Below are 12,170 nucleotides of genomic sequence, written 5' to 3' on the forward strand. Positions count from 1 at the left end.
CAGTCGTTTATGGCCGAAGACTGATCAGTGAAGCCTAACTATGCCCTTACAATTCCTTAAAAAGCGCTCTGGGGAGCACTGCGCCCTGACAGCTGTAACAAGGTACTGTGCGTATATTTATGGGACTGTGTGTGTGTGTGTGTCACTGTGTGTGCATTTGTGACAAAGGATGCCAAAGGATACAACCCTGTAAAGAGAATCTAATTAAAACTCTATACAGCCACAAGGGACGGAGTGCTCCCTCCCTCCCTCTCTCCCTCCCTCCTTTTCTCATTTAACCATAGTGAACACTTCAGCTGAAGGACTGTGGAGTCTATCCTCCAGCCTCCAAGGAGAAACAATATAGAGAGAAGGATACAGCGATAAAGTAATGTCTGCATCCCATTCACTAACGAAATACAATGAATACAAGCCGCAAAATGGCCATACACAGGTAATCCAATGCAAATTGAGTGTGAAGACAAAATAAAGGGGTCTTGTAAATAAAATGGAGCTTGGGTGACTCAACCCTTTGACAGATGTAAAAACACTTATCAAAATGATTTGGGCGACAGTGATTTTCATTTTCAAGACCTCTCATTTTTAGCCTGAAGTTGATTCTGGCTTTCGCCCAGTTTCAATAACAAATATCAAACAACAAGTTACTTCTACAAGCCGCGAGCCATTCATCTTTCTGCCATATGTTACTTGCCAACAGGCCAAGATAAAACTTGGTTCTCCAGGCCAGAGTCTGGTATCAGCCAAACATCATCATCATAACACCGCGTAATATCAATCACAGCCATCGTGAGGGACTTGTCTGATTCCACTTTAAGCTTCTCAACTCAAAAGTTCTGAGTCAGGACCTCCAGCATTTGGATCAAGTGGCTTACAAAAAATAATGAGCGTAAAATTAAGTGGCTACATCTGTTTCTCTAATGCTTCAGATACGTATTTAATCAACATCTCATATCCTCTGCTGCTCATCTCATTTTCAGGCTTTATCGACGGGCTGTCAACAGCAATTAAGCTGCCACTCAAACCGCCGTCTGCCGTCTCAGCTCAGAAAATAGCGCAGATTTCAAATGAATCTTTGGGTTTTCGTCTTTAGGTTTTGGTAAACTGGATTCATTTGACACAGAGAGCCCAATCAAGCCCCCCAAAAGTCTAAAGAAAAGGTGAAATTAAATCAATCAGCAATTTCTGAGTCTTAAAATCTTCTACAATCTACAATTAGTAATATTTGACAGTGGAACAAACTCTGCTTCTCTGTGCAATTTAAATACGCTGCACAGTTTAATTCAGTGTAGACTCAACTGGTTCTGAGCCGCAGGATGAGCATCACGTTAATCGGCAGGGCTGTTTGATCTCAGAATGAAGCGTATTGTTTGTTTTTACCTGAGATGCTCAGGTAGACGGCGGGACTCGTCACAGTCTCCCCTGTCATCTCGTTCACCGCCTCGACATGGTAACGTCCTGCGTCTGCTGCAGTGGTTGCCAAGACGACCAGCTGATTGTCCAAAGTGATTGCTCTGCAGGGCACAAACAAGACACACGTACACACACACACACACACAGCACAGGATTATAAGACACAATAACAACAACCAAAAGCAAAAACATGCCTCCATCTTAGAGTTGCTCGGTCTCAGATGAGAACACTGCTCAAACTAAGACTCTGACAAGAGGAGAGTGTTTGGTACATGGATCATTTAGAATTCAGAAGTGGGGAAGGAAACATTGAATACAGTCATCAGAAAGGAAAGAGGATTCGGAGAGCTTAAATAAATCTCTCCTCCTGTCTCAGATTGATATGTGGCTCATTTTGTCTCTTTCATTCTTTTGGCCATTCTGGTTGTTTGTGTATTGTCTTCTGTTCTTCCTTCTTTACACTGATCCATCCTCATTTCCCCACGTACCTGCAGCAATCAATACAGCACAAACACAGAGAATACACAAGCGCGCACAGACACAAACACACAAAACCTAACAATGTTCTCACATGAGCACACAGAGATAAGAAACAATCACTTACAAACAGACTTTGTGTTGCGGTTCCTTTTCAGGGGAGTGAAATAGGAAAGGCTGATTTCGGAGGGATATGATGTGGGTGAGGAAAGCGGGAGGGAGTCTAGTGGGGTAAAAAATATGTTCACTTGGATTTTCATGTGTTTGAACTTGCGTGCCTGGGAACAGACGCCGTCAGGCAGGAAGCCCAGGTTGATGTTTGTAGTCATGCTTCTTTGTGTTTTCAGCATGTGAATGAACAGAAACCTCCCAATATTTCTAACCTGAGAGGTGACACTGAAATAAAATCAATATCACCAAAGGGAAAGTAAGCATACTGGAGTGAGACGAGTCTTCTGCTCTTATGGACACTTATGGCCTTTTCCCTGCGCCCCTACAACACACACTGCTGCACACACACACACACACACACGCACACACTGCATGCTGTGCTCACATTGTAAAGCAACACAAACTTGGGATTTTGAACTCCAAAAATAAAACACAAAAGAAAACAAGACATGCAATGTGGATAATAAATAGAATTACATAATTTCGTGTATTTTTCTGCGAGCATTGTTTAGTTTTGTGGCATATGCAGCAACAGGTGTGGGCCCAAACCCGAGCGGCATAGAGCACAAACTCAACCCATGACCTTTGCAGTCCTGGGAATAAGACTGGGCTGTTCATTTAGGCTGTTACCTTAGCTGCACTGTTATGAGTGACATGCTGGCACGACCAACTTGAGCCCAGCCAATACGATTTACTGACATCCAAATTTTAGAGATGACTGCGAGGATGTACCCATGAACATGAGAACATGAAAGTCCTTTCACGTTTCTCCGGGGACCAAGTGCACGGAGTTGTTCGCATGTGACACAAATTAAGACAGGACCTACTGACTGAACTACAAATTTGATTGAGGAGCGAAGAGGATGTGGGGTTGACACACACACACACGCTCCACATACAGACAGAATTCCTCAGGTCTAATTTTATTCAATGTGATTTCCCAGGGGAACATCCACAAGAGCCAGAGCCTCAACTCCAACACTGACACGTTATTTGTGTGAGTGGATGTCTTTGTGTGCCTGCTCTCACTGCCTCAAACAGAGACCTAAACCAAAGCTTTCTCCTGTTCAGGTAAGGATGGATTCTGCATCCTCGCCGAGGTCTATAATGTAATTTATAGCGGTTAAGCTCATTAACTGCACTGACCAGCCCGTTTTATCACATCTGTTTTACCCAGAACCTGCTGATTAATAGGCAGTGAAGGCATGCTTCCACTTGCCTATCGTGTCTGAGGGAGGAGGGAGCCTGGGAGGTTTGAAGTTATTAACATTAAAGTCAACGGAGCCCTATGGGTGGGCGCGAGCATGCAGTTAGACCAATTAAGATAGCATATTAACATCTGAATGTTTGTTGAGCCAAAAGTATTTGTTCATGCAGTATTTTCCTCATTTACATATCCAATTTATACGTACTATTTTCATGTGAAATTACTTGTGATGACAGAAGCTGATGGCCACAGCAATTGGCTTCACTCGTGCATTCGTTCCAAATCGGTGGGTCTCCGGCTTGAGCTTTTTGTCCATAAAATCTTGGAACTTTCATATCACATGAAACTTTCATATCGAAAAAGCAACACAGAGGGAAAGAAATGAAATTTGCCAATATGAAGTCAGGCGACAGAGATTAAAAGACCTCAATTCATGTAAAATTCCCTTCAAAAAAATAATAAAATGTTCCTATTTGTTCTGAGTAGCTGGAGGGGGGAGTTAAACAGTCCCATCCCAAGAGTTATAATATAGTCAGACACACACACAGGCATACAAATAAGCATGCACATGAGCTACTTATGTGTGTCTTTTCATGCTGGCTGAATAGCAATATATTTCAGATTTAATATAGCATAAATTCAACATGCCACTTTCTGCCTTCCTTTAGATCTACATTTAATTAAACTGGACCAAATTACTTTGGCTTTTAATTAAAGACAAACTCAATTGCAAAACTGTGCATGACTCTGCATGCTTGTCTGTGCGTGCATGTGTGTGTGTGTGTGTGTGACAGTTCATCCCGGGGCATGAGAGGGAAATTAAAATACAGAAATCAGCTACACCCTATTCCCTTCTCCTGCTGCATTCCTCCCTGTCTCCTTCACCCCCCCACCCCACCCCCACCCCCCTCAAATAATAAAAAATAGCCTCTCTGACTCTTTCTCCCATACCCCATTTTCCATTCTCACTCAGATTACAATCTGCACATTTCTTTCTTGGTTTCATCCAATTTTCTTTGCATTTTGTTTTCTCTAGCTGTCTTCCTATCACACTATCCTTCCCCTTCACTCCACACAGCTGTCCTGTCTTACCTCCTCTCTCCTCCCCCCTGACTCTTTTGAACCAAAGCTCCACACCAGATTGGTCTTTCATTAAGTATCTGGCCCCACGACTCATTTAATAAACACTCATGGGTGTCTGCACTACAAGACTGGCTGCCACACACACACACACACACACACATGTATGCTCACATACAAGTGAGCCAAGAGCTAATTAGCACACACGTCGCACACCAGAGTCTGAATGAGCGAGTCAGTGCTTGTATGAGTGTGTTTTTATATCTAAGTGTGTTTGAATGTGTGTGTTAGGTCTGGAGACGGATTCTCCTGCCAGCAGAGACCACCTTGGCCCTGTCTGCCCTCCCTCTCTGTCTCAGATAGGCAGCAAGCCACATTCTTAAACCACACTGCGTCTGACACACAGAAGCTCGGGGTGGAGGAGTGTGGTAGCAGGGCAGAAGGAGGAATACTCCACTGTACCGAGTCCAGACAGCAGCCTTTTTGGCAGCTTCATCCCCAAAGCAAGTACCTGCCAGCAACCCACACATTACACTGCATATATACACACACACACACACACACACACACAACCTTATCACATAGACACAGTTAGGAGCATTGACTGTTTCTTGCAGCCGTTAAAAACTGCTTTGGTTTTTAAGTTAGTGGACACATGAACACATTCTCTGTTGCACTGACTGACAGTTAACGTACACAGGTTCATAACTGCTGAATGCTACATTGTGTTTGTGTGTGTGCGTCTGGTCCTGTGTAAATCCTGCTTCAACTTAGGATGTTGTTATTACAAACTTTCCACAGGGTTGGGTTATTCAAATTTCTTCAGCATTCCTGCTCTCCAAATTGCCTGTCAGCTTGAGTTGTGGCGTGGTGTCCTCCATCCCGAAGTAATTGGTAACTATAAAACTCAGCCGCCAAAAGAGCGTTGTTTTGAATGCGGGGAGGAATGGGAGAATGCTTTTCTACTGCATTCATCAATGCATGCTATGATAGCTTTATTTTTTGTGAATTGTATTTCATCTTTCAATGCACAACTGCAAACAAAGGCTGACATTAAAAGCACAGGGATAAAACACTACAAAAGCTTTGAAACAGTAAGTCTTCTTTAAAAAGTATTCATTTGGACTGTAATTTATTGGAGCTTTTTTTGCTTTACAGAACCTTGAGCAGAGTAATCAACTATGCGAGGGGCCACCTGATGGAAGGTCAGAGGGTGTAGGCTCTGTGAGAACATCCACTAGTTTCTAATCTGTTGTCACAGCTACTGAGGGCTACTACACCAAGTGTTGGAAAACCAAAATGGACACTAAACTTCAAAGGAGGCCACACGAAGATGGAGAATATCTGCAGCTACCCGCGTCTCTCTTCCGCTTCTTCTTCCAATGATGTTGCCATTTTGAATTGAAAATGAAAAGTCCGTCTGTAGAGGTCAATGTATTTACCACTCACGGGTGGAGCGTCTCCTCCAAGGGGAATTCAGAGAGGAGGTCTTAATGGAGAGGGAAATTCCTTTGCGGCTTGTTTCATTGCAAAAACAAACAATACAAACTTTTCTTTGGAACTTCATTCTTCACTGGGCTCGATGAGGATAAATGCACAAGCCACTCCTCAAGAACTGCGATGGAATTTCTCTGACAGTTGAATTTAGTTGCTTCAATCGGTCTGAAAGCTCAGTAACTTGGCATGAACACAAAGCTGGCAGTGGAATATTTTTCGCTGATTCCAAAGGACACACTCTGTGAATGACTCTCTGAGTGGACGATGTTAAGGCCCGACAGACAGTCCCTGTTGTGACGTTTTGCGGTAAATTGGGATCAAACAGAAGCTGGAAGTCTTAGATATATAAGTTTTAGTATGTTGCTGTCATATAACAGCTCAGAGGGAAAAAGAGGAACGAAGGTGTAAGGATGGAGAGGGTGTTGCATGTTGTACATATGCTGTACGTATGCTGTAAAGCTCCCTGGGGAAAACTGTGATTCTCAGCTGTATAAACCAAATTTGACTTGACTTGAGTAATCCTGGTGGTGGGGGAGGACAATAATTAGAGCTTAACTTTACTAATTTCCAACAACAGTTTCACAGAGTTTTGGAAAATATGATAGATCTGTTTTTGTAATGAGATTAAACAGTCTAACTGAGTTAAGACCGAGAGCTGGACCACAGCCAGCAGCTCTTGACATTCTGCTGCCAGTAGTGCGACAGTGACTGCTTTAGTGATTTTCATGCATAGTTTAAATTAAGCTATTGTTAACACAGCCCGAGGTTGAAGATTTGTTTTACAGTATATTTGCTGAACATTCTTTAATCCTCAGGCTCAGTCAGAACGCAATGCCTCAAACATTATCTTTAAAGAGACATTTGTTTAAGTTTCTGATTGTGAGTAAAAGGCCTGAAAGTGAAATAAAGATTTAAAGTTGGGTCAAATTATGTCATTTGCAGCTTTAACAGCGAGGTTTGTTCTTGTGTGGGACTCAAGAGAAAAGTACTTTTTTTTTTACAGTAATCATTTTTTCTCAAGTCTACAGAAGCATGGAGATTATTTCTACAACAGCAGTATTGTAAGGGGATAATAACACCCAATTGAAAGCTCAGCGATCATCAGTCCTTGATTCTAGAGTAAACAAAAGGGTAGATACCAATGAAATTCAAAACGCATGGATGAATGAAACCTGCTGTTATTTTCAAACTGACCGACAGATCTTTTGAGACACAGCTTAATAATAGATAACATTTATGTTTTCTGATGCTGCTCAAAGTCTGTGTAAGTCAATAAACGACAGTAAAACTGGCCTACGCCTTCAAAAATGAACAGCCGCTAAGCAGAAAATGAGAATGCATCCCTAACTCCTTTCAACAATGCACCACATGTTAACATACCTGAAATCCATATGGTTCAAAAAGTGAAACCCAGCTCTTAAATAACACGGTGAGCCCCTATATTACGAGCTGCACACTGCACTTCTGTCGTGGCTGCTGAACGGCACAGCAGTGTGGCACAACTGGACATTTGCCACTCCTGCTGGAGGAAGCATTAAGTGCGCTTTTATCTTGGAATCAACAAGAGTGTGAAAACAAAACATTCACAAAACAACTCCACATCTTTATTGTCAGCCCGCTGAAGCTGAACCAAATGAGGAGAAATAATGGAAGCAGGCTGCTGATGCATTAAAAATCTGCATCAACTGTTTAGGAGGTCTGGATTGTGTCTATCTGAATTTAAATCAAGGCCAGAGCATTTTGGACTACATTAAATGATAGCGGGGTAACATTCATGTTATTAAAAAGCACTCGTTGCACATCCACAGCCACACAATCAGACCTACACGCACCCACTCAAAGGTGGCACACTGCAAGGCCAAAGGCGTCACACCCATATGTAATCACTGAAACAATGAAGTCAATTAACCAATTCGTCAGCTGGCAGAAAATGAAACGGCATCTACTTCGATAATGGAATCGTTTCAGTCTGTTCTCAAGCACAGATATGTTCTCTGGTTCTAGCCTTTCAATTATGAGGATGTGCTGCCTTCCTCTGTTTTATTTCATGACAAAGTTTTAGGTTTCAGACTGACAAAACATTTACAGCCAACACTTTTTATTTTCTGATAGGCTATGACCAAGATGATTAATTAGTCAAACTTTGAGAAAAAAAAATCTGTAGATTATTCAGTAATGAAAACAGTCATTAGTTGCAGTCTTAGAATACTGAACATCTTGTGCCAAGTCCATGGACATTATTACACTGCTACAAAAGACTCCACCGCTCTGGGAGGCTTTACCATCAGATTGAACCTGACTGCAGGGGTTTGCTCCCTGAGGTCGAGCGCTGATGTTGAACGGCGTTACAGTTCATCCCAAAGGTGTTTGACGGGGTTGAGGTCAGGGCTCTGTGCAGGCCAGTTGTCCCAAATTAAATTGAGCAAACATTTTACCGTGGCCTCGTCAACATGTAGTGTCACAGTGTCATCGGAAATATCACTGCATGCTGTGGAATTAAATTTTCTCACAATAACAACCCCTTATTATTCTCTCCTGCATTACAGTGCATTTGCTCAGTCTGACCTGAAAAACCCATCGCCTTCCCAAGCATCGGACACACGTCCTCACACGTGTCATCGGGAAAGATGTCATCCTCGCTCTACCCACTGGCTGCCACGACCAACAAGGCCTTCATGAGAAATGAGAGCCCTCCTACAATCAGTTTCTTGGGATGGACCCTGTAGTCCCACCTTTAGGTACTTTTTGTGCCTAAAAGTATGAGGACTATGTACTTCTTTCTCCTGTCATAATACTATTTCAATTTCTGTGCACACCTTATTAATAACTCAAAACCCAATCTAAGGTTATTATCCCTTAATGCCTGAGTTCTGCATGGTGAATCTTGATGATTTTCCAGAGAAATACAGCCTGCATATCTGACTGCACATGAGACCAATAAAGAGGAGGGTGAAAGGAAAAAAATAAAAGGAAAGAAAGATGGTAGAGGTTACAACAGTAATGAACACTAATGTGTTTGTGAGGGATTTTAACAGCCCCTTCACTGACTCAGAAAACATTTCCCTACCTCGTGCCCTACACACTCTGCAGCTCTGTGACTTGTAATTAACGCAGTGCCTAAATCACAGGCTTGCTTCCTCAATCACCTTTACAGTTCCTTCAAACGGTCAAACGGACACAGAGAGGGAGACTTTTCTGTGCTCGTTCACCGGCTTGGCCTGTTGCCACTGCCAATAAGTCCTCCATAAAACACACACACACACACGCGCACACACAGGCAGAGGAAATGCATGTCTGCACACACATAGTCCAGTGTCTTTGCGCACACACAGTCTTGGGCCTGCAGTCCAAAAGTAATTGGCATATGTGTATGTGAGAGAGAGAGAGAGAGTGTGTGTGTGTGTGAGAGAGAGAGAGAGAGAGCGAGAGAGAAAGAGTGTGTGTGTGTGTGTGAGAGAGAGAGAGAGGGAGAGAGAGAGAAAGAGTGTGTGTGTGTGTGTGTGTGTGTGAGAGAGAGAGAGAGAGAGAGAGAGAGGGCTGCTAGACAGACTGCGTTTGTTTAATGTCCCATGGCATGGCCTGAGGGACAGGCAGAGAGCAGTGGAAAGGCAACGGTACAGGAAAGGAAAGCAAAGCTGGGCAAGGGTGAGGTGGAGGCAGGAAGAGAGGAGGAGAGAGAGGGATGAGGCCAGATGCTGAGTAAACACAGGAGGGAGACTTTTCTCTCCACTAGCTGTTTGTTCAGCTACAGGAGCTCCATGACTCACTTCCTTTCTACCCAAGCTTTACGTCTGTCTGTCACAGGCACATACAGGCAGCTATTCACATAAACGCACACAGAAAAATGTTTCTGCTTTTAGCTTTGCTTTTAGCATGTTTCGTAACAGTAAGTGCATTAAATGTACAGAACAAGAATACATTCGTCTAACAAGGAGGCTGGATGGATGGTAACAACTCCTTTTGTGTGGCTGTGCATGTGCGTGTGTGCAGCTGAGTGACTATTGTAGTCCCATTAGGTGGATGGATCTCTAGACGAATGGCTATTATCCTAATTAGCACTAATTATGTCTGCTTCCAATTAACCACACAACTGGCGGTGACTTCTCTCGCTGTACTTCCCCTCTCTCTTTCTCGCTCTCCGTGTTTCTCTCAGCTGGAGAGACACACCTTATTCTGAGCCACTGCCTCTCCCAGCTGCTGAGCTGCAGAAACCAGCTGAACAGAGAGCCTGTAATCTTCACATTTGACAATAAGCCGTCATTTACTAATTCTGGCTCATATGACTGTTTGAACCAAGAGTGTGACTCCAGAGCCTGCGATTTATATTCTGCTTTTACGACTCTGTGAGTCAGTCTGCAGACAGGAAGTAAGCATCACTTTCTACTTTTAATGATTTGTTGTATGTAAGCACAAATGTTGATATATGTTGGTAATTGGATAAATGTTGTAATGAGAAGAGTGAGCCATATGAGTGAAGCAGCTGCCTCACGTTCACTGCCTGAACTAGCCATTAGGCTTTGCGTCATATTTGAGATAATGTACATTTTCTGGAAATTCAATTAATGAAACCAATTAACAATAACATAATCAGGTGGGATTGGCTGTTATTTAGCTGATGAAGTAAATGAAATACATGAAATATCATAAAAATTAAGAGAAATTGTGTGTCTCTGTGAGTGTGTACACACAGAATCACACTGATTGTCTACAAAAACGCAGTCACACATTGCTATTTAAATGTAGACAAATTGCTTCCAGTAGCTTTAAAGGTCAGTAGCAACAGCATGGAGTAAACAAGCACCATGTAGCACCGTGTTCCTGCTTTATTGTCGACATTGGCAAAACCTCACATTGAGCATCTCCGGTAAAACAAGGGTTTTTAACTGATACACTTGTCACCATGGCGAAAGGAAATCAATACGATGCAAAAAAAGAAAAAGAAGAAAAAGATTCCGCCTACAGGCAAAAACATTTTAATCTACTTTATTCTGTAACAAAAATAACCACACAGACACACGCACACAATTGCTCTATTGCATGAAATTGTCAGTGAATGCATCACTCACACTGACCTGCTCCTCACACAAAGCCATACAGTCTGACAGGGACTGCTGGGTTTTTGTTAAACTGGACAAACAGCACAAACTGAGAGCACGGCGAGACACTGAGATGACTCTAAATGTAAGCCTGAGCACACATCAACCCGGACGGACCAGCTTGTAGGTGCATGTGACGTGTAGGTGAAGTGTAACCTGGTGAGAAACGCCCACTAGTCTGATTCTGTTTTGAATCTTCTTCTGATTGGTGTACTGACAAAAAACGTACAACAAAATGAAAGAGGCAAACACTCCTGAGAGTTTTGCTTTTCAAGAGGTCCACGTATAAGCTTCTGCAAACTGAGTGTACGGAAATTGTGCTTGAAAATATAAGCTCAATTTTAATGCAAAAAAGGTAGATGAAATGCAGTGTTGCCACCTGCCCGCCTTAAACACAACCTCAGCTGCAACTGCACCCACTTTAGTTAAAAGCAGTCCTTTTTTTTCTTTTTTTTTTTTTTGCAAACAGAACATTTCTCAAGAGTACGAACGCGAAATGGACAGCGAACATAACGAACATAAATGACAAAATCAGGGCCCTACTTTGAATGTGAACAGTGTGTATGAGCCTGGCTGTGCGTACAAGCAGTACATGGAGTGATGTGCAGATTTATTTTGTGCATGTGTGAGTGAATGTGTATTGCGTGTGGTTCACTGTAATTATCTGCAAAGAGAGAGGAAAAAAAAACAATGGAGGGAAGGACAGCTGAATGTTTGAGCGAAAAACAGAGTGCACTGGGTCATCACCTTTAACACTGTCAATGCACTTATTCCTTGACACAAGCCCTCAAGTCATAAACACAAAACTCCCACGTGAAAACAAGAACAAAGAGGTTAGAGCATGGAAAGTGTGATTTCCCAGGAGCAGGAAGTGCTAAAATTTAACCTTTATTCATCTACGAGAGAAAAAAACCTGCTGACCTTCTGCTTATCGATCCAACTCTCTGATCTCAAGGTTGTCATCTCGTGGCTCTGATATTAACCAGTCAATCAGCATCCTTTTGTCTGGCTATTCTGAAGACTTTCAGTTTTGGAAAGCAAAAGATATATCTACTGTGTGGAGGGAGGCAGAGAAACACGGGCTCAGATAATTCCTGGAGAAAAGCATGTTTGTGCTTGTAACACATTTCCTTCATTTGTGTATTCATGTGTGACACGGTCTCTTCTGTCCCCTCGTTGTCACCACCTGCCAGCCTCTAACAAAGCGTCAAAACCAGACCTTCATCAGTCAC

At 42.7% G+C, this 12,170-nt stretch overlaps 1 protein-coding gene across 3 annotated transcripts in view; it reads right to left on the minus strand.

Moving 5' to 3' along the window:
• The window catches only part of LOC124049736 (protein sidekick-1-like), a 203,391-nt gene that overhangs the window by 100,448 nt on the left and 90,773 nt on the right, over positions 1–12,170 (minus strand). For all 3 annotated transcript variants that reach the window (XM_046371712.1, XM_046371721.1, XM_046371731.1), the window contains one exon: positions 1,378–1,511. In XM_046371712.1, coding sequence (XP_046227668.1) covers positions 1,378–1,511 — 134 coding nt within the window. The remainder of the gene's footprint in view (positions 1–1,377; positions 1,512–12,170) is intronic.

This window comes from Scatophagus argus, chromosome 2 (genome assembly GCF_020382885.2).
Source record: "Scatophagus argus isolate fScaArg1 chromosome 2, fScaArg1.pri, whole genome shotgun sequence".
In the NCBI taxonomy this organism is placed as follows: domain Eukaryota; kingdom Metazoa; phylum Chordata; class Actinopteri; family Scatophagidae; genus Scatophagus; species Scatophagus argus.